The sequence below is a fragment of the Centrocercus urophasianus genome, unplaced genomic scaffold (assembly GCF_019232065.1).
Source record: "Centrocercus urophasianus isolate 14NV4802_14NV808 unplaced genomic scaffold, USGS_Curo_1.0 seq_34, whole genome shotgun sequence".
In the NCBI taxonomy this organism is placed as follows: domain Eukaryota; kingdom Metazoa; phylum Chordata; class Aves; order Galliformes; family Phasianidae; genus Centrocercus; species Centrocercus urophasianus.
In genome coordinates this window covers 5,977,055-5,997,425 of record NW_024884911.1, presented here as the reverse complement: position 1 = coordinate 5,997,425, position 20,371 = coordinate 5,977,055, and the positions used below count along the sequence as shown (strand labels likewise).

The window sequence follows — 20,371 nt, the reverse complement described above, 5'->3', positions numbered from 1 at the left end:
TAAAGCAAACAGCATTATTTTGCCGTTTTGTAATTCAATTTACTTTTTGCAGATCAATATTTTGAAGTAAATTTGTTCTTTTGTCCTCAAATCTTGCCTAATGATAGAAGTGACTTTGGGTAATTAGGCGCACGAAGAGCAACGCCTGTGCTCTGCCACTGTGCCATGCCTTGCAACGTCAGCATACCCAAATAGTCACATGCATCTCCCCAGAAGTGCACAGACTGGCTTAGATAACCAACAGGAGAACCTACAGAAGTCCTAAAGAAGACTCACCCAGTGCACAGGGCGATGCTTGCAGCTTGCAAAGGGGCAAGAGACAGGCTATGCAAAACCCCATGGAGCCTGGCCTGTCCCACAGCTGTGACCCAGCCCTACAAAAAGTCCATGCAAGAAGAGGGCTCTGAGCTGGGAGCACACCCAACTTGCTGCAGCCATCACCCCAAATCCCCACAGTGATTTCTCCTATCCTCTCCCCCTGCACCTGGTTGCTCGTGCACAGAACACACAACAAACAAAGCGGGGAAGTCTCCTAATATTTTTATTGTTCCTTAGATAACTGCGGATAGTACAAAGTTTTCCTCTTAAAAAAAAAAAAGTAATTACCTTCACACTTCCATAAACTGGGCTTCCCGTGGGAATCTGATGGCACAGAATTTCCACAGAAGCAATTTCCATCCACCATAATGCTATGTAGATATTACAACAGTAAGAGAATATTGTAATTATCAACATGAAATTAGTTATCTGTGTATAAGGGTGAACACTGATTTTTTTTTTTTCTTTTTAGAAACAAAACCATCATTTATTAATCCAAACTACATCATTGCATTTACAACATTCATTGCATAAACTGGACATACAAAGTTTCGCCACCTCTGGTAAATAACAGACATACATTATACAATATATTTGCTGAATACATAAGTTCAAACAATATGGGTACAACAACTTGTTCATAATACATACTTAAACCATCGTGTTTAATAGTTACTAAGACACAGATCCATGAGCTACTTCGGGTCTCAGCACAGTTAATCTAAGTGACAAGAACACAGTTGAGAGACAGTAGCTGCAATGGAAGGCGAATAAAACTAACCTGTGATAGGTCTTGTTCAGACAGCGAGAGCTCCTCACGGGTCAGCTTTCTGCTTAGAAATACAAATCACACATCCATCACAGCTGCCCGCGATGTCAGAAAATGTCCATGCAACCCCCACACAGAAAGAGAGCGAGTCTCCCAAGGATAAACTTCCAACAGTCATTGCCTTACTTCTTTTGTATGCGCTATAGGTTTGCTATCGGAACAGAAACAAAACAAAACCCCAAACTGAAGTGGTTCTCCAGGTGCAGTTCCAGCTGCAAGTACATGGTTAGTCATGAGTCCGTAATGCGGGGCCAGACTTCTAGAAATGTAGAGGTAATGCTGATCTGTCAGCTCTATGCTGAATAATCCTCCATGACGTCGGTCTTAATTTTGGCAGCTGTTTGTTTATTTACTTATTTAAAGTGTGTTTCCTCAATATTAGCATTTGTTTCTTATATTCATTTCTCCCTTTTTTTCCCTTTTTTTTCCTTTTTTTTTTTTTTTTATTTTCCTAAATCAGTTTCTAAACAAGGATGGACTACAACTCGTCGGACCTGATGACGTGGAAGAGGGTGACATTGTAAAGTATTTGGTGCCCGTTGTTCCAGGCATAGAGGGCCCGATCCTTGGGGTTGTAGTCCAACATGGAAATGTGCGAGTACTTGTTTTGGAACGGGATGTCGATGTACTCATAGGTAGAGGCGTTGGTCTGGTAGGCGTAGTGCACCTTGGTGCCTCCCGAATAGCCATTGGTGACGTAGAGCGTGCCGCAGATGATGAAGGCCTCCCCAGCGCTGCGTTTCGGGTAGCTGGTGTTCCAGGTCTGGAGGCTCTGCAGGGTGTTGGGATCCAGCTTGCTGATGACGATGTTGCCCGCGTTCTGGTTGGTGGCATAGACAGCCCACAGCCCGTTCTCATCCACCATGAGGTCGATGTCTGAGTGGCCGCCCCAGGCGTAGTGGTACATGTTGTTGTAGCCGGCATAATCCAGGCTGCGAGTCTTGAGAATGGTCTCTGTTTTCAAGTCAAACCTGATAATTATGTGGCTTTGGTATTTATTGAAGTAGATAGAGCCGTTGTAGACCACTTGACCAGTGCCTGACCATGGGTGAGGGAGACGGTGAGAGGTAAAGTTGTCGGTGTTCATGAAATCCGCCATGGATTTGTATTCGCGGACGAAGCGGTTGTTGTGGTAGCTGTCCATGTACCAGACCTGGGCGAGCAACAGAAACACGTGGGGTTAGGGAACAGCAGAGACCCCCCATCAGTAAGGCAGTCCTTCGCCTAGGATGCTAAACCCAGAGTGTGCTGCTCGGGGCCAACCTCGTTGAGGCACCCGCTGGAGAACAACGTCCCCAAAGCCTCCTGTGCCCAGGACAAAGCTCAGGCTGTCACCCCAAAGTCAACAAGGAATGGAGAGAATGGCAAATCTTTCCTGAAGGTAAGCTGGCATCTCTCCAGGACTGGCACTGTCCCTCCAGAGGGCAAGCAGCACCTTTCTGTGGCTAAACCCTACAGAGATGCTGCCTTCCTCTCCTGTAAGCCCCATTACGATCACACTTAGTAAATTACAGCAGCTGCTGTGCTGAGCTCTGTTAATTTGGCATGCAGGAGCGAGGAACACAATCGCTCATTGTCAGGGAAATGCAGGCAAAGTCCATATTGGTTTAAAAATCATACACTTCCCCATCAAAAGCTTAAACCAACACTGCTGAAATACAAGAGACAAAGACATCAAAATGTTGCTATCAGGAGATGGGAGAGAGATTTCAGATCATGATTTAAACACCAGTTCGCCAGGGACACTGTCTAGACTCCTTAAAAAAAAGAGCTTTTGTCATCTGAAACCAATTCAGAGGCAAATGCTAAAGCTGTGCAGTTAATATCAAGAAGAAATATCCGTCCGGTGAGTGACACCCTGTGTGCCTTTGCTGCCTAAAAAAAAAAGATAGCTGCCTTCTGTTAAAAATGTTTAGGAAGGAAAAGAGGTAAATGAAATGGCAGCAGGGAATGCCTTTAAGGATGCAGATTTCAGTAAGGCTCCAGAGTGAGCTTGCTTTGCAAAATGTGATCACAGCAGCTCTGCGGTACAGCCATCTCCAGGGTCCATTAGAGGAGCAGACAAACATTTACACACAGAGTGTGCATCCTGGGTTTGGCTGCAAGGCCAAGTGAGGGCTGCAGGGAACTTCAGACCCCACTCAGTCCTGCCCTGGAACGCAAAGAATGAGTGTGGCAAATTGCTCTCACCTCCCCAGTCTCTGTGAGGAGGGCTTCAAAAGCTCAGGAAGGAAAGCATGGATGGCCCTGAGCACAAGGCAGAGATGTGCCAGAGCATGGGAGAGCTTCCACTGACGGACGTGGGGCTGACATTATTCTGCTAAAGAAAAGCCTGTGTTCAACCGGTTAGGAAAACTACAAAATAGCCCTGAAACTCATTGTCTCTCTGCTGCTCACATTTCATCATTTGGTATTGAATAATTAATACCAAACATTCGTTCAGTTTTTAGACAGGGAAAGGGAAGATCGCAAGAGAAGGAAACCTGGTTATCAAGGCGGCGGGATGCAGAGATATTTGTGCTGTGCAGAAGCAGAGGTGGAGGGATGGATGGCCTCACGCTGCCAGCTGCCTCTGAGCAGCTTCTCCTGCACTGCCCTGCCAATATGCATCAATCCCTGCGCTCAACATCCGCCGCCGGGCTGCTCCTGTGCGACTTGCAATTTTGTTCAGTTGTGTTCAATGATTTCATGACACGAATAAATGACCATGAAAACCACCGAACACCTCCCGGGGTTTGGCGATGGAAGATGGATATGATGAACTGCCAGGCCTCTCCCCACAGCTTCCCACTCAGCCAGTGGAGTTCTCATAAGCACGCATTTGTAACACAGTTCACAATTCATTTCATACACACACACACACGGTTGTGAAGCCTGAGCTACACTCCAGCAAAAGCTGCTCCTCTACACACAACAAAAATAATCTGCAGAGAAGGTCAGGGGCAAAAGTAAAAATAATAAAATATTGGCTTGAGATAAAACTCTCTAGGAAGATCGTTAGCACATAATTAATGCACTTCAGCTGCCACAGATCTGTCTCTCCCTTTGCAGATGTGTAAGTCCTACCTAACTCCATTACTGCTGAGGGATGCAGCAGACACAGCCCGAAGGGACGAGTGTGTCCCTCTCTCATGAACCAAATGTGGGCAAAACCTACCTATTCTACTTCATATTTAGGGCTGTCTCTGTTTAATAACCTTAGAAGACAGAGGTGTCGTACTGGGGAGCCAGTGCCAACCAGTTGGCTGCTGGAGGACCTCATCTGCCATCTCATGTCACTGCTGCTTCATTGCTGCACATCCCCAGGCAATGCCTCGTGCTGGGGTGGCTTCTGCAGAGCATCCCTTGTGCTCATGGCTGCAGAGAGCTGGTCACAGGGCAGGCTCTCAAAATAGCTGCCTCTATAGAGCCCGTGCTGGTGCCTTCATCCTTTGATGCGGGCTGCTTTGTGCAGCAGGGAATTGCCCTGCAGCCAAGGACTGTGGTTTTTGTTATGTCTTGCTGCCTGCAAATCTGTAGCAAGCACTCGAGATATTTTCCATTCCATCAGTCATGGGAAGCCTAGATTGATTTTCAGCCAGTTATTGGCCTCCTACCTCCTTGGGATCAAAATTGAATGGTCTGAATGAAAGGAAAAACAACAACAACAAAAAAGACAAAAACAAAGCAAGACAAATCCCTCTGGCTGCAGCCAGTTAATTCCTCACTACAGCGCAGGTGGAGGACGGAGGACAAATGGAGTTTGATGACGTTATCGGGGATGCTGGCAGCAGAAGAGCAGCGAGGGCCAACAGCATGGGCTTCTTCACTCCTCATGGCTGCCAAACCCACGTAATACTCGATTTTCCTTCCCTGGGGATACCCAGGACCACAGGGATTCTTACCTTGTTCTCTCCCTCTGGGGCAAGAGGGTCCGTCATCCATGAGCCGAAGCGGGACCCCGAGGTTTTAATTGTGATTGGGTCACTTATCCCCGTCAGCTTGCCACAAGCTGAAAAAGAGTGCAAGGCTGGTGAGCACCACTCCCAACAATGTTTGGGCACATGCTTTCTAATGCTGGGTCTTTCCCTGCCGGACCCCACTGCCCCCCATCCCAGCACTCCGAGAAGCTGTGTTGTTATTTAATTAAAGGCAATTAGGCTGAGAACAACTGCCGGGTGGTTTATGGTTGTTCCACATCTTTTAACAACAATTGTCCTTATCGCACTGCCCCAAGAAAACAAGCCTTCCCACAGCAGCTGCATGCTCATGCTGCAGAATAGAAAATGAGAAGAGTTAGCCAGGGTTGAGCAGCCAGGTGGAGAAATTAGCTGAATAGCTCTGCTCATTTCTGCTATAATAGAGTGGATGCAGCCGAGATAAAAAGACAGTCGTGTCTACTCCAGCCCTGCTGGAAGCAACACATTTGTTACAGGTTATGCAAAGGAGAAAGGAGAAAAAAAAAAAAAAGAAGTGGGAAATTATAGGTGATGTAAATCTCTCTTCCTTGCAGAAACAATCTCAGGATTCTACCAGCCGCCTGCCCTGCTCTGATGTGTCTGCATGCTCAGGGGCTGCTGAGGAGAGCCCCTCCTGTACCACTGCCAGCCCCAGGAGCCAGATGCTGGTTTTCTTTTTTTCTTATTTTTCCTTTTTTTTTTTTTTTAATACTGCTATCCCCAGTTTCCACCAAAGCTGCCATTCCCCTCTTCCCAAAAGCCGTCATTTTAACATATGTACACTTCAGAATGACAGGAGGAGGCACACAGTGGGATGCTGCAGGATGGTCTCTGTTCAGCGTGGAAAGCTCTACTGCTACAGGAGCAATCATTGAAAACCCAGACACATCCTGCACAGAGCAGTCCTGCAGCAGCACCCCCTGTGAGAGACAAGCAAAAGTCGGCACCCAACGTTTGGCAGCACCCAAAGCTCAGCACAGGTTTCCTGATGTCTCCCCTGGGATCTCATCCTACGTGGTGCACGCAGAACCAAAAGTGGGAGGAACCACTGACAAAGGGATGGAAAGGGTTAAAATAATGAATGCTTAATGTCTGGTAAATTCCCCTTGCAGAGGAGCCCTAATCACAGATCTGCTCCTTGCTGCCTTCCATTATCACCGCCCCACATTGCTGTCACTTTCTCTCTTCTCTTCCATTTCCCTGGAGAGAAAGGTTGTATAAAAGCACATTGATTAAAAAATAAAAAAGAAAAAGGGGAAAAAAAGCCATATCAGCTGATAAAGGTAAACTAGTCTTGTTTGCACCATCTCATACACATTTGGCACATTCGCAGCAGCTCTCCAGCCGTGCAAGAGGGCTGCTCTCATACAGGATAAGGCACTTATTCAGCATAACCCCACCAGAGGCATCAGACACAAGGGAAGATACCCAAAATGGATCACAGAACTAAAGGGTTCCTGGACCCCAGGAGCCAGGTCCCTGCAGCTCTCATGAGGTTACCCCAGGGGATGCACAACTACAGCCTCTGTGACCCTCACTCTTGTCTGCTCCCACTGAGGTGTGCACCACATTCCTAATGCCATCAGCTTTCTTCCCTCTTTCTATGGGGCTAGCAGCCACCAGCAGCAGGAATATCACTGAGGGCAGAGAGGACTCGGTCTGCTGCCACTTTTCCTTTGGCTGTGCTGCAGTTCAGACCACGGCAACAGCTCCCAAGCTTGGATTCTCACTTTTCCTGGCTCTCAGACTGAGTCTCTCCAATATTTCACTAAAGAGAAGGAAGGCAAAGACTGTATTCACAGCTTATTTTCCTTCTGGGACCACTTTCAATGCTGAAATGTGACCAGTGAATCTCTCAGGGATGAATGTGCACCAGGGAAGCACGCTCTGCTGCCCATTGCTTGAATCCATCACTAGAATAGGAAGCTGTGGACAGCAGTTCTGGGGCACTCCTGAAGGTTCTGCTTTCACTCCATTTTCCCTTACTGGGAACAGAGGCCCACAAGGATCTGGGTGCCTCCTGGGAATCAGCACAACTCAGCCCCTTTGGAGGCCCTGCAGGCTGTCCCAGCTCCAAACCAACTTCCTGCAGCTGCACGCATCAGCAATGCAACACAGCACAATCAACACACAACCCCTTCCCGTGCCCACACCAACAGCAGCAGCAGACAACACGCTTTAAGCCAGCTACAGTGACCACCATCCCCCTCCCAGGATGCTAACAGCCCCACTCCTTATTTTCCCTGAGATCCAGCCCACCTGCAGGTGATGTTTGGCAGCTTGGCAGCAATTTACCACCAATGCAGTCACCTGTGCTGTGCTGCCAGGCTCTGCTTGGGCAGCACCCACCTGTCCTCCCAGCCTGCTCCCAGCACTGGGGATGTGGGGTCATGTCTTACCCTCATCTCCATCACCCCAGCCCATCCCAAACACTTTGGGCACAGGACTGCAGGACCTGGCCTTTCCCAAAGGGGAAAACACACTTGGTCTTTCTCCATCCACCAGGATTGTGGGCTGGGATTTTTTTTGTGAGAGCTTGGGAAAGCTCATGGCATTGGCAAACATGAGCCTACAGAGCTCAGCTGAATGAAATCCCCCTTGATTCAAGGAGTGCCAGCCCCTTCCCTCTCCCAGTGCTCTTCTCAGGGTAATGGAAACGTTAAAATCCCTACATAAATAGTGATCTTTAAGAATGTAAACAGCACAACAAATTGAACACGCCGTTATTGATCTCTTTTTTCCCTTCACATGCACACGACAGGGTCAGGAAGTGTTTTCACTATTGATCCATCAAGAACGCTTAAGAAACCCCAAATACAAAAAGGACCTTGTCTAAAGAGAATGCTGCTACACTGCTGAGCATCAGGGCTCCCTGGGGAGGTGAGGTGGGGAGGAATGCAGCACATGGCCTCTGCCTCCTGGTCCCCTGCCCTGCTCTAGCAGGTGAATGCAGGCGAGCAGCCTTGCTGCCCCATGCAGGAACAAATGAAGATGAAATGTGCTACGTGAGACTTCAGTGCATCCCTCTGAGCACATAATCTGCAGCAAACAACAATCCTTAGTCTTACCATGTGCCAGCAAAGTGGCTGTAAGGTTGTTACCTGAATTTAACTCAATTAACTCCTATTTGCACTGGTTTGTGCTCCAGAGCGATAAACAACATTGGGCATTCAGTCTGTGCTCTTTGCTGCTAAATGACCAAATAAATCACCCTCCTGGCGAGCAGCAAAGCCTCCCAGGAGAACCTTTTTGCAAGAGTCAGAGTTGGTCTCTGTGAGCACACAGGGCAAGGCACAAAAGCTGCCTGGGATCACCCCGGGGCTGGAGGAAAAAGAAGGAGCAAAGCCAAAGCTCCCAAATAAAATCTAAACAATAGTAATAATTTTAAAAGACAACAGAACTTTCTAGAAAAAGTTGCCCACAAGACCTCTCCATCCCAGCTGCCTCAGCCTTACCTGGGCCACTGGCTTGGTCAGGTGTCCCACTGGGAGAACATGAGCGTGGGGGGGATGCAATGAGCCCTGAGCTGAAGGGGTGAACAATGCATGGGCAAACTCAATGTTTTTGAAGCCCTGAGGTCCAGGATGGTCTGTCCCAAGGTAAGCAATCCCATGGCACAGTTGTAGTTTCCTGGTCCTGCTGCCATCCTCTCTACCCACAACAAACAGCTTCTCCTGCTCCCCGAGGGACGGGCTGAAGGTGTGGGTGCTCACAGGGCACCACCTCCTCCCATAAAGCCACCTCTGTGCCCAGGGGCCTCTCCAAAATTAGAATGAGAGGGAGAGCTGGGAAGGGGAGCAGGAGGTAACAGAATGGGAAGGCAGGGAGGTGGCTGGCTGCGGAGATGTGGGAGTGCCTAGAAACAAGCAAAAGCAATTCCAACAGTGGAGACACGCAAAATGAAACGTTACCTTGCCAAGGGTATACAGTGCTGAGAAGAGATCAGCTCTTCCTTGAAGTTACCTGAGAGTGTAATTTCATATGTGCTACCAAAATAGACTGCGGAGCAGTTAATGTGTTTAGATTACCTAAATTGCTTAACGAGAAAGTCAATAATGGAAGGAGAAATTAAATCAAGGCAGCACGAGGGCAGCAAGCAGCGGGGAGATGCGCACTGGGAGGCAGCCCCCTCCCTGCCCCTCTGCCCAGTGCTGGGTGTCCCATCCTGCCCGGTGTCCCAGCCGCGCCAGCACGCCATGCTCTTCTCAACGGGGGGGGAGGGGTTTGCAAGATGCAAAAGGAACAAAGGAAACTGATTTTGCAGCCTGCACACGCACTGCTTAAAGCGGGGTGCAGGGACATTCGCTGATGCGCCAGGTCCAGGTAGCGAACAGCTTAGACATTGATGCATAAGCAGAACGGGCGCATGCGTTTGCTTTGCATAAGCGCCGCTTGCGTTTGCGCACGTCGCCGTCCGCTTATGCAAACGCTGCAAAAAGTCACATGCCTACTTACGGGCCTGATCCTGAAGCACTTGCACCGTGAGCAACATCAGGCATGCAAGCAATCCCCAGCAGGACAGCTGGCAGGGTGAGTGTTGCTCGCAGCACAGGTGCTTGCAGGATGGCGCCCGGCTGCAGGGCTCCCCTTGCGAGGCGCCGGGAGATGGCCAAGCCGCATCTCTGCCTGCAGCCGGGAGGTGTGTTGGGACATCGATGGTGTTTAGCCAGTGCCACCATGTTGGTCTGAGCCTACCTAATTTTTGCATGCATGCACGAAGCCTTTCTTCAAGATTTGACACTCTGTTCTGAAGCTCTTCGTAGTCATAGGCGCCAATCTCTTCCTGGAGTTCGTTTAGAACTGACGTCAGATTCTGGACCTCCTCTTTAAACTGCAATACCAATTTTGCATCGGCTTTGTACTCTTCCAACACTGGTATCAAAGGCCTAAGTTCCTCCATTTTCGCTTTTATTGCCTGCAAGGTTAAAATAAGCTCGATTCAGTGCTATGCGTGCAAAAATCTGCAACACTCTGCCTTGACCTGGTTGCTTCCTACGTGAGTGCAATGTTCATATCCCCACAATTATTATCATTAAAATTACTTTAATCATTATTTTGGTCCGAATGACGTATTGGAAAGAACATATTAAACAGGCTGCAGAACACCAAAATATTTGGGAAAGGCCTTTATTTGTCATTTTTAGAATGCAACATCTTAGGGTTACATGCTTCAGATCACATACACAAAGAGTTCTTTTTTTTTTCTTTTTTCTTCCAAAAAAAAAGAATAAATAAAATAATATATATATATGCATTGACAAGGGTTTCAAACTATTCATGAAATGCATCTACAATTGCATGCAAAGGAAGATCTCGGTTGTGTGGTTCAAGGCTCCTTAGTGAGATATGGTGCTAATTTGGAAAATAATCAAAAAAAATAAATGCATGGTGCAAAATGCTCTGTGGCCCTCTTTTCATGGTTACATGGGAGTGAACTGCTTCTTCAGTCACTGCAGCATTGAAAAAACTTGCTTTTAAGTTAGCCCTGTAAGCAAGAAAATGAAATACTGTTGAGGATCTAGCTCGCTAACCTGCCTTATATAGATAGCCATTCATAGACAATACGGAACTAAAGAGAAAGAACACAAGATCTCCCAACCACTCACATCTCAACACTGGCATTAGCAGAAACAAAATGCTGTGCTGTTATTTCAAGTGGTGCTTTGGCAGCAAATGAGACAAAAGCTCCTGGCCGTTTTCAGACTCGCCATGAAAAGCGTAAAAATCCAAGTCGTTATCAAGTTTATTTTGCAGGAATTCAGGCTTCTTTCTGTATTTTGGCTTTTGAATTAAATGGAGGCCTGGTTTAAAGGCACAGTATGCAGCATTTTGTTGAAGATGCTTTGCTCCAGCAGCTAATGAGCAGACATAAATATGCATGCACCTGCCCGTTAATGAAGCATGGCAGCATACAGCATACACCTGGTGCTCCTGCCCTGACCCCATCCAGAGCAGGGCTCAGAATCTGCCTGGCTGCTGAAACAGCTCTGGAGGTGAAGGGGACCAGAAATTGTCCCTCAGTATTATTTCTTTCCATCCCATCCCCTCCTATTTAAGCCAAGAGGCTTTCCCTCTTGCGCTCTGCACGTGGGGCATGTCTTTATTTTCCTATCTACTTTGATAACTGCTGCAAGTTCCCAGGCAGGCACTGGGGAGGGTCAAACTCATCAGAATGGATAAGGAAAAAGAGAAAGAATCTCATATTTAACTCTGCAGGATGAGCCTGGCAGGCCAAGCAGGGGTTCCTGCAGGTGGGGAGGGCAGGAGTTGGGGCCGGTGGGAAGTTGTGACGGCCTTCTTCCTAGCTTTTATTGTGTCATCGTGGTATTTAACAAGCTCTTTAAGAAATAGCTGGCTTAACACACAGGTCAGCCTGTGCAAGCAGATGGGAATCAGGTGGTGGGAAGCATCCCTGGATTTCAGTAGAAATCTCCACCGTTTGTGTTTATGGTTCATCCAAAATATTACTACAATTTGGCATGACAAGTGTTGCTGACAGCCTCTTTCCAGCAATTTCACTTGGTCTCACTCATGTGACTGAAAGTTTGCTGCAATGGCAGCATCACTGAGAGGGATGATTTCTCCACTCCTAATCTACGCACATCACTCACTGCAAAGCCCTGCCAACACTCTTGCTTCCAAACCGGACGTTTGCACATCCTTCAGATGCTCCGCTGGCCATCCTGAGGACAGCCAAAGAGCTGTAAATTCCTTTTTAAAATTATTTTTGGTGGGGTTTGTCAGCTTGGCTGACTGCCCGATGGATGCAACCCATGCCAAGGAGGGCAGTGATGTGCTGAGAACCTGGTGTGGTTTCCTGTGTGCTGCAGAACCTGCTTGCTAAGGCTCAGCTCCAGGCTATTGCAAACCTTTAGGTTCTTCCTAAGGAGAACAGGAGTAGGAATGGGGGTGGGGGGGTGCCTGCCTCTGCCTGCCCTCATGCTGCCCAGAGTCCTCCAACACGGAGCCAGCTCTGCCATTATGGGAATGCAGAGATTTTGACTTTTACCCTATAGGAAAACGCTCTCTGGCCGTGCTTTGGATAGGAGGGAGCTGAGGGGAGCTGTGAGCACAGCCTGCAGCTGGGCTGCAGTATAGCAGGGGCTGCCAGGCTGGGACGCCGCGCCGCGCTACGCCTCTGTTAGCAGGTTGGAAAGCAGACATACCTTAAACTGCCTTGCCAGGTGCTGCTTGTGGCTTTCTTCCACTTGCTTAAATTTGGATTCCAGTCCTCTCATCTGGTTTTCCATCTTCTCCACGTACTGTAGGTCTCGCTGGGTCCGCCTGTCCAACACCTCTATTGACTGAGACATGTTTTGCACCTGCCAAACGAGAAGGGATGAGTTACAAGGGAGCTGCACCTCCAGCAGTGCAGATGCTGCCCTTTGCTTGGAGCCAAAGTGGCAAAAGGGTGATCAGCAGATGCATTATTTACCGGCTCATCATCAGCATCTCTCAGTATTATGACTCCATGCTCTAAAGCAGAGCATCACCGTGTACTCTGCTGCGCTGCAGAGAATAATTCAACAATCACACATGCAAATAAAGGTTGTAGTCAACTATAAAGTGCATTTGTAGTCATGGCTTCTTCAATAGCCACAGGATCATAGAATCACAGGATGTCTGATTTGGGCAAGGAGAGCCCGTTCGGAGCACATCTGACTATGACAAACACTTCTGCTGAGGCGTACGTTATCATTTCTTCACGTGAGTGATGCACACTGATTGCCTAAGTGCAAGCTTTACTCCCAGCTAGTAAAACTTCATCACCCCAACAGTCTCACTATTTATACAGCATCTGCCACAAGCAGTGCAGCTGCAGGATGAGGTGGCTGGAGTGTAATAGGTGCAGCCCAGGCTCCACTGATGCCCTTCCTGCACCCCCTGTGTGCACCTGCCTGGCTCTGCTGCAGAGCAGATGCAAGGAAGCTGGTGGGCTTCTGCTGGTGCCAGAGGGGCAAGAAATGGAGGGAAATGGGAGCTGGAGTGACCTGGTTTTGAAGGCTGGCTGCCAGCTGATTAACTGAGATATTTACCTCTCATTCTCAGGCTCTGAGAGGGTAAATGAAGTGCTGACTTAGGAAAGAACTTACACACGTATTTAGCATTAAGCAATGGATGCCCTGATCAGCAGGGGTTCTTGGGTTTGTACTGCACTTAGCTCAAGGAATGCCTTCCACTGCCATAGTGCCCATAGAAATGCCCCCATTGGCATTGCAGGGCTGATGCCCGTGTTCAAAATGAATCAGGCATCCAAGCCTGGTGCCCAGACATCCTGCTCCAAGCCTCTCTGAGAATTTCAGCAAAGCCTGAACATGATCCCAAACAGTCTCTGAGAATACCCTGCAAGCCACTTCCCAGAGCCCATGAGTCTACTTCCATTTCCATCCCTGGTGGAGCCAAATACAGAAAGAATTGGGGGGCTCAAAGACCTCTTTGTGCCCCGGGGAGGGAGAGGAAAGGCCTTGGACAATCACAGCTGATCTGCAGCCTCTCCTGATAGATGCTCTTGTGCCATTATCGGCACAATAATGGCCAGACCACCGTCCTGTGAGTCACGCTGCATCTGCACAGCAAAATTGTTTCAATGAGCTGAAATAGACATGACTGGTAAGGATCATACAAAATTGATCTCGTTTAGCCCACTAATGCCCAACCTTGATGAAGGGCCGAGCTGCAGGCAGTCAGACAAGAGCAGTTCTGCATGGGTACGCTGATGCGCAGCAGCACCCCAGCCTTGCAGGTCCTATCAGACAGAAACAGGCTGCAGGGAATGAATCAGCCCCACGGCCAGGCTGCTGCTCTGAATCACCTCTGGAGGAGCCTGCCTCTCCCCCGACTGCAGAGGAAATGAGCTTCCTCACACGTCTCTAAACTGAGACAACTAAAATTAGCTGCTGTGCTATTTCAGGATGCGCTCTACGAGTTCAGCCTCCCGCTATTTGCTGCCTGTATTGTTTGCAGGCAGGCAGGATTCTGGCCAGACTTGTAAAAACTCATCTCCGTCATTCCTGATCCCTGACAGCAACGTGTGCTCCATCATCTGGAGATCTACTCGTTTTCCCTCATTAGCATATTAAGCCCTTGATCCAGCAAAGTACTTTGGCACACGATTAGATTTCAATGAGACTTTTCCTAGCTTAAACTTAAGCACGTACATAAGTGCTTTAATCAACTGAGACCCAAGGATATTGTCTCAGATTCCCTCAGCTTCATCCATTACTTTGCTAACATCAGCCAAAATGCTTTTTGCCCCATTGGTTGAGCACGCACTCTCAACACGAAACCTTGTTTTCCATCAAGCTGATTAGAGAGACAAACCCACCTCAGGGAAAAGAGTCAATTTTAGCATTCAGAACAGAAATTTGATACAAACCAAATATCGAGTTCTGTTCTTGCTCTCTTGGTTAGTACTGAGCCGTTTCAGAAGTAAACCAGAGTAGCTGAGAGTCGGAATTGGCTTGATGATCCACTGTTGGGTTTACATGGTCAGTGCCCCATCATTTTTAGCTCTGCTCATGCTTCTCTGCTATCAAGCTTTTTCTACCCACTCTGGGTTTTGGAACAGGATGAATGTTTGGCTTGAGCTTGGGGTAGCTGCATAACCAGTGGAGAAGCCATAGCAGGAGGCATCTCAAGGGAGATGTTGGTACTCAGTAGGAATGATCGGCAGAGATAGCTAGCTGTTAGATTGGGATGTGCAAAGTCCTTCCCGTAAGGATTGCAGAAGGCAAAGTGAAGGCTGAGATTACTATGCACCTCAGAGCGAATATCAAAGGAATAAGAAGAGCTGCCTAGGCTGGAGGTAAGTGCTGGCAAAGAGCAAGCGTTGGCAGGAAACGAAAGCCGGTTCAACTGTCAAAGGAGGAAGCCCTCCCAGATAACAAGGCCAGGTGGAAAAACAAACAAATAAATAAATTCCTATTTGAAGATAAAATATAATCTGCTCATGAACAGCATCCCAGTGACGTGTCGGTCTGGAGGAAGGCCAAGATGTGGCCTCAGCACCTGACGCACGCAGGGCTCGGCACGAGCAGGCCAGTGATGCCAGCGATGAGCTCAGCCACGCGGGGCTGGGGCTGCACAGTTTGTGCATGGCGAGCAGCCCGTGCTCACCTCCGCTCCTGCACCTGCTGCTCCTCAGCCCTGCTGGGTGCCCAGGATTCACCTGCAGCTCCCATGCGTGCAGGTGCCCGTGTGGTGAAGGCTGGTGGGGTTGGCAGCTGCGAGTCTCCGCGCAGTGATTTTTGCTCTGGGTGGTTTGTGTGCGCGCACGCACAAAAGCAGCTTTCTTCTGGCCCTTGGAAGCAACACCTTATGATTTCTGTAGGTGAGTGCCAGGTCTCCTACTTTGAAAATCCAACCAGAATTGCCTTCCTGGCACATTCTGTTTCTTCATCTGCTGGCAGAGAGAAATCCGGAGGTGAGAGCTTTCTCAAAACAGGAGTGAAAATGTCAGATGGGGGAAGGAGCATCCAGGCCTGACATCCTCCCTGGGGAGCCGGGAGCTCTCCTCTGCGGATCCATTTTCCCCTATAGAGGGATTTGCATTCCAGTCTCGATTGAGATCAGATGTCTGGCACCAAGAGCCCACTCTTTATTTTGGGGTTTTCATATAGGTTAGCGTAGGAGTGAGCTGCAGACGGAGCAGCAGGCAGGTAGAACACGCCTCTCAGCCCACTCCTCCCTCACTTTACTCATTGGCAGCCGGAGAGCTGCGTAAGGGAAAAATCCCTGAGCGCTCACGCCGTGCGCTCTGCAGCTGCTGCTCCTCCAGGCCGCTGCACTCAGCTCAGCTTGCTGTTAGCAGAGGGCATCGGGTCAAAGCCCGCTTGGTTTATGCATGTGAGCAGCTCTGGGAGCACGACTGGGCTTCAGCACAGCACTCAGCGCCTCCCAGCCAAACGCACTGCCCGACCCACTGCTGTTAGAGCTCAGAGAAACAAAGCTTGAGCTTTGGGATTATTTTCAGAAGCCGATGGCACAATCAGAAGTTTCAGGGCTAAGTTTTTTCTGGCTGAGTTTATTGCCCTTATCACATAGGAAAATCAGTTTGGTGTGGGCTTGATGCAGAGATGAGTGATAAATCAGCTTTGTGAGAGCACCGGGGTACAAATCACTTGGTCATGCAACACATGCATGAGGGCACCAAGGAGCATTACAGACCCAGAGCACGAGTCCACTTATGTTTTGAAGAGAAGAGCACCATTTCACATGAAACAGCATTTTTTAACGAAATCTATTACCTGGAAAGCTTCTCGTTATCAGGAACGTGTCCCTAATGAGATTCTTTGATCTCTTTGGACAGCAGACTACTAAAACTAATCAAGTGGATGTCAACGTTAGAAGAAGACAACCACAAATTGTCATCTCTCTGCTATTTGATGCTGACAGCTTGCACCGTTTTGTGCGACCTCTTCTCATATCAGCTTGGCTGGGAGTGCGTGGGCTTCGTTTTGTTTTAAAGTCTCATTGAGGCTCATCCTTGTGATGAATAGAAATCAATGCATCCCTATTTCTTTTTCATTTTGTAAACTGTTGCGATTCAATATCTCTGCTTTGGTCTCAGCAGTTTTAACCCGACCTCAGGACGTGGGCTCTTCTCCTTTCAGAAATACTCAGATATTTGTCCTCCTGCCTGATTATTCCCTGCTGCACCGACTGCACAGCTCTGCCTTTTCTGGAAATGAAGGCTCAATCCATCTCCCTCAGCTTTTCACCCCCTTCACACCATGCCAAACCACCCCCCCTTGCCCAGAACACATCAGCTGTTACCTTTTCTAATAGTTGTCTCAGCTGCTTTGTCCTGGCATCACGCGAGCACATCGTCTGTTGAGGTGCCACCACTGTGCATATACAACGTCCCTCGCTATCCTGGGCAGAGCTGTAGACCTGCCAGCTTTCCTCTGGGTTGGTAGGCAACACCTGATTGACACAGGGGAAAAAAGGGTTAAGAAAACGGGGGGGCTCTGTGGGGATGGGTGAGGAAGAGGAGGGAGGAAGCAGCACGGAGCTGTGCAGCGAGAGGAGGGATGCTCTGAGGAGGAGCAGGATTCACTTGTAATGCAAAAATATGGATCGGGGACAAATGAAGGAAAGGTCTGAGAAGAAGAGATGGAGCACACAGGGCAATGCAAGAGGGGAAGCACGGACACAGGGGAGCATGGACACGGGGGAGCCACATCGCAGAGGCTCAGCACCGGGTGCCAAACCAGCCGGCACAGCTCGTGGCTGGGCTGTCATTGCCACACACTCGGGGTCTCCTTGAGGCCGTGAGCAGGATGTGCCCGAACTCACGGGGAGGGCACGGCGTCCTGGCTGAGAGCTGAGCTGCCGCTGAGCACCTGCAGAGCTCTCCTGGAGCCAGCGATGCAATACGAGGAGTCACATTTCCTCCATCCTTTGCCAGGCTCTCCCGGGGACGGGGAGCTTCTTCAGGACAACCATTCCCCCCTAAAAGCTCCATAGGTCAGGACCCCACGAAGCACACAGCAGCAGAGCAATGCAGCACGGGGCAGATGACCACCACTGCCACCACAGCACCTGGAACACGCTGCAGCCCCAAGCGCTCTCCCCATCCTCCCCGCACCACTCGTGCTCTCCAAAGCTCTCTGAACTCCCCTTTCACCTCCCAGCACTTTGCAAAATACATTATTTAGTCACAATTCAGCGTCTGATCACTTTGAAGGTACCACTGTTTTGCCAGCCAGAAGGGAAATGTTCTTTCTGCTATTTCAATGCGCTACAAATAACCTTGCAAACACCCATGTGCACAGGCACACACTAGCGGACAGATGAGTAATTTAATCTAGCTAAAACAACCAGAAAAAAAAAAAAAAAAGCCTCATTAGCCTTGATAAGATGGAAAAATCCCAGCTTCATTCACAATCAGCAGAGGCACTACGGGAAACAGCCGCTTTGAAGCAGCAGAGCTGTAAAGCGGTGGCTCTGCTGTGAGGCACAGGCGTGCAGCCCGGAGGTGAAAGGTACCCGGTTTTTCCTGCTGTGGGAAGGCAGACAGAAGGATCGTTTCCCTCTGCCATTTCCAAAGTGCCAAACCCGGGCTCCGTCCCAGCCTTTCAGCAAAACAGGGACAGCAAACATAAGGCACGACCGAAATACGCCGCAACTGCTCCGCTGCATTTTCCACCCCATTAACGCCTATTGATTAAAGGCAGGGAAGCAAACGAGATTTTGCAGGACTCGCACCTGCTGTCCCAAACCGCTTCACTCAGAGAAACAACCACGAGGGAAACTGCGCTCTCCCGGCTGAAGGCGTTGGGAAGCGTCCGCCTCACTCCCGGGGTCGGGGATGGACAACCCAGCACCGCAACCCCGCATCTCCTACCACCCCAAAACGTAACCCCGTCATCCCGGGGGATCGCAGCGTTGCCTCTCCCCTTTGCACCGCTCTCTGCAGCGGGAGGCTCCGGGGTCTCACAACGAGATCCACCCCCCTCTCCCAGGCGGCCGGGCGGGTCCCGGGGCAGGGGGGCAATGAGGCACGGAGGGATGGGGGTGACCGGGGGGTGCCCAGGAGGGAGCTGCCGAGGAAGGCAGGGATGCTCCGGCCAGCCCCCCCCACCCCCCGCCGCCCCCCGCACTTACTCCCGTGCTGCGGTCCAAGGTGCCGCCCGAGGCCGCCGTGAGTTTGGTGGTGTTGAGCCCCACGAGGGAGGGCAGCGTTTGCGACATCCAATTGGTGATCATGGCCATGGTGCTGAGGACGACTCCAATCTTGAGTAAAGGCACAGACATGTCTGCGGGGGTGGGCGCCAGGCACCCTTCATTCTGCACCGGCGCCGGGCTCCATGCCGCTGGGGACGGGCTGCGACAACCGCCCGACGGCCACCACCACCGACGCCTCTCGCCGCCGGCCCATCGTCCGTCTCCTCGACGCGGTCCTGCCCGGCGCTTGCGGTGCTGCTGTCGGTACCGGTGTTGGAAGCGGAGCGGGGCGACTTCCCTCCGCCCGCCGCCACCGGGCGCGCCCCAACCGGAGCGGTGCGGAGCGGAGCGAGCGGCTGCAGGAGGCGGGACGGGAGCGGGGAGGGAGGAGCGGGGGGGCGGGAATATTCGGAGAGCTCAGCCAGCCGGAGAGCCTGCGGAGGGCAGAAAGAGGGAGGGGTAGGGGGGGAGAAGAGCGAGAAGGAGGGGAGAAGGGATCCGCCCGCCGGGTGGGGGGGGGGGGGGGGGGGGGGAGCGGAGGAGGGAGAAAGGATTTGGGGAGGGATTTTAGGGAGATGGATTTGGGGAACTGGGAGAGAGGAGGGATGGAGGGTGTAAAGATTTAGGGAAAGAGCTGAGGAGAAAAAGGGAAAGGTTTAAGGAAGGGAGGAAAAGACTTGGAGAGATGGGGAAAGATTTGGGGAGCGAGGAAAAGGTTTGGGAAGCGAGGGAGACATTTGGGGAAAAGGACCAAAGCTGTGGGAAGGCGGAAAAATTTGGGGGAGAAGGGGGGGAATGGGGAGGAGGCGGGAAAGAGCAGCAGGGCGGAGGAGCGGGGCGGGGGCGGCTCCCCCGGTGCAGCGGGGCTCCGCTGCGGCGCGGCGTTATGGCGCCCCCTGGTGGCCGCGGGCGGCGCTGCGGTGGAGCGGGGCGGTGGGTTCGCAGCTTCGGGCATCCCGTGGGAGCTGCCCCGAGTTTGTTCAAAGCGGGACAAAAGGAGCTGCTGTCAGCGACGGGGTGAAGGAGCAGCGCTCTGCCAGCCGTGCCCGCTGCTTCGTGATCTGTACACTGCCGATGTACAGGTGCTGGATGCTTTGCTCCATCCAGCTCCTCAGCATCAAGACTTGGCTCGTTATCATTTGCATGTTCAGAAATGTCCCAGTGGCTTTGAAACCGAAGTCTCAGCCAAGACAGATCTGAGAGCCCTTGCACGTCTTTCTCTGAGTGAACCTTTAAACACCCCGTGCAAAGCAAATTATGAGGTGAATCTCCTGTCCCTCTCCAGAGGATAGGAGTGAGCCCGCTTGCTCCATTGCTACAACATCAGCCTCAGCATGATGGGGCAGCCACCAAGGCCCTGCTCCATGTCACACTGCATGTCTGCCCCATGGCCACGGCACCCCCAGCATGTCCCCTCAGCTGGAGTCTTTCAGACAAACCCCAAATCTGCCCCTTCTGGTACAGTTCCTCTCCTGGTGTAGCTCCTGCAGGTGGTGGGGTCACAGCCCCCTCCCTACTGGCTGTGAAGGTGCTGATGGATTGCCCCAAGGCTTTGACCCACCAGCATCTTTGCCATACAACATCCAGATTGGTGTGCAGAGCAAGAGCCAAACAACAG

General features: G+C 50.5%; 1 protein-coding gene across 2 annotated transcripts in view; it reads right to left on the bottom strand.

Moving 5' to 3' along the window:
* Positions 1–537: 537 nt before the first annotated feature.
* Positions 538–20,371, bottom strand: part of OLFM1 (olfactomedin 1) — a 26,496-nt gene continuing 6,662 nt past the window's right edge. Inside the window, exons 1-6 of one of the 2 annotated variants that reach the window (XM_042830743.1) lie at positions 18,694–18,852; positions 16,861–17,010; positions 12,252–12,407; positions 9,781–10,000; positions 5,032–5,138; positions 538–2,300 (exon numbers count right to left, since the gene is read on the bottom strand). In XM_042830743.1, coding sequence (XP_042686677.1) covers positions 1,626–2,300; positions 5,032–5,138; positions 9,781–10,000; positions 12,252–12,407; positions 16,861–17,010; positions 18,694–18,843 — 1,458 coding nt within the window. In that variant the 5' untranslated portion in view covers positions 18,844–18,852 and the 3' untranslated portion in view covers positions 538–1,625. Of the gene's footprint in view, positions 2,301–5,031; positions 5,139–9,780; positions 10,001–12,251; positions 12,408–16,860; positions 17,011–18,693; positions 18,853–20,371 lie in introns of those variants that run through there. The other variant, XM_042830744.1, reaches the window with a different exon arrangement.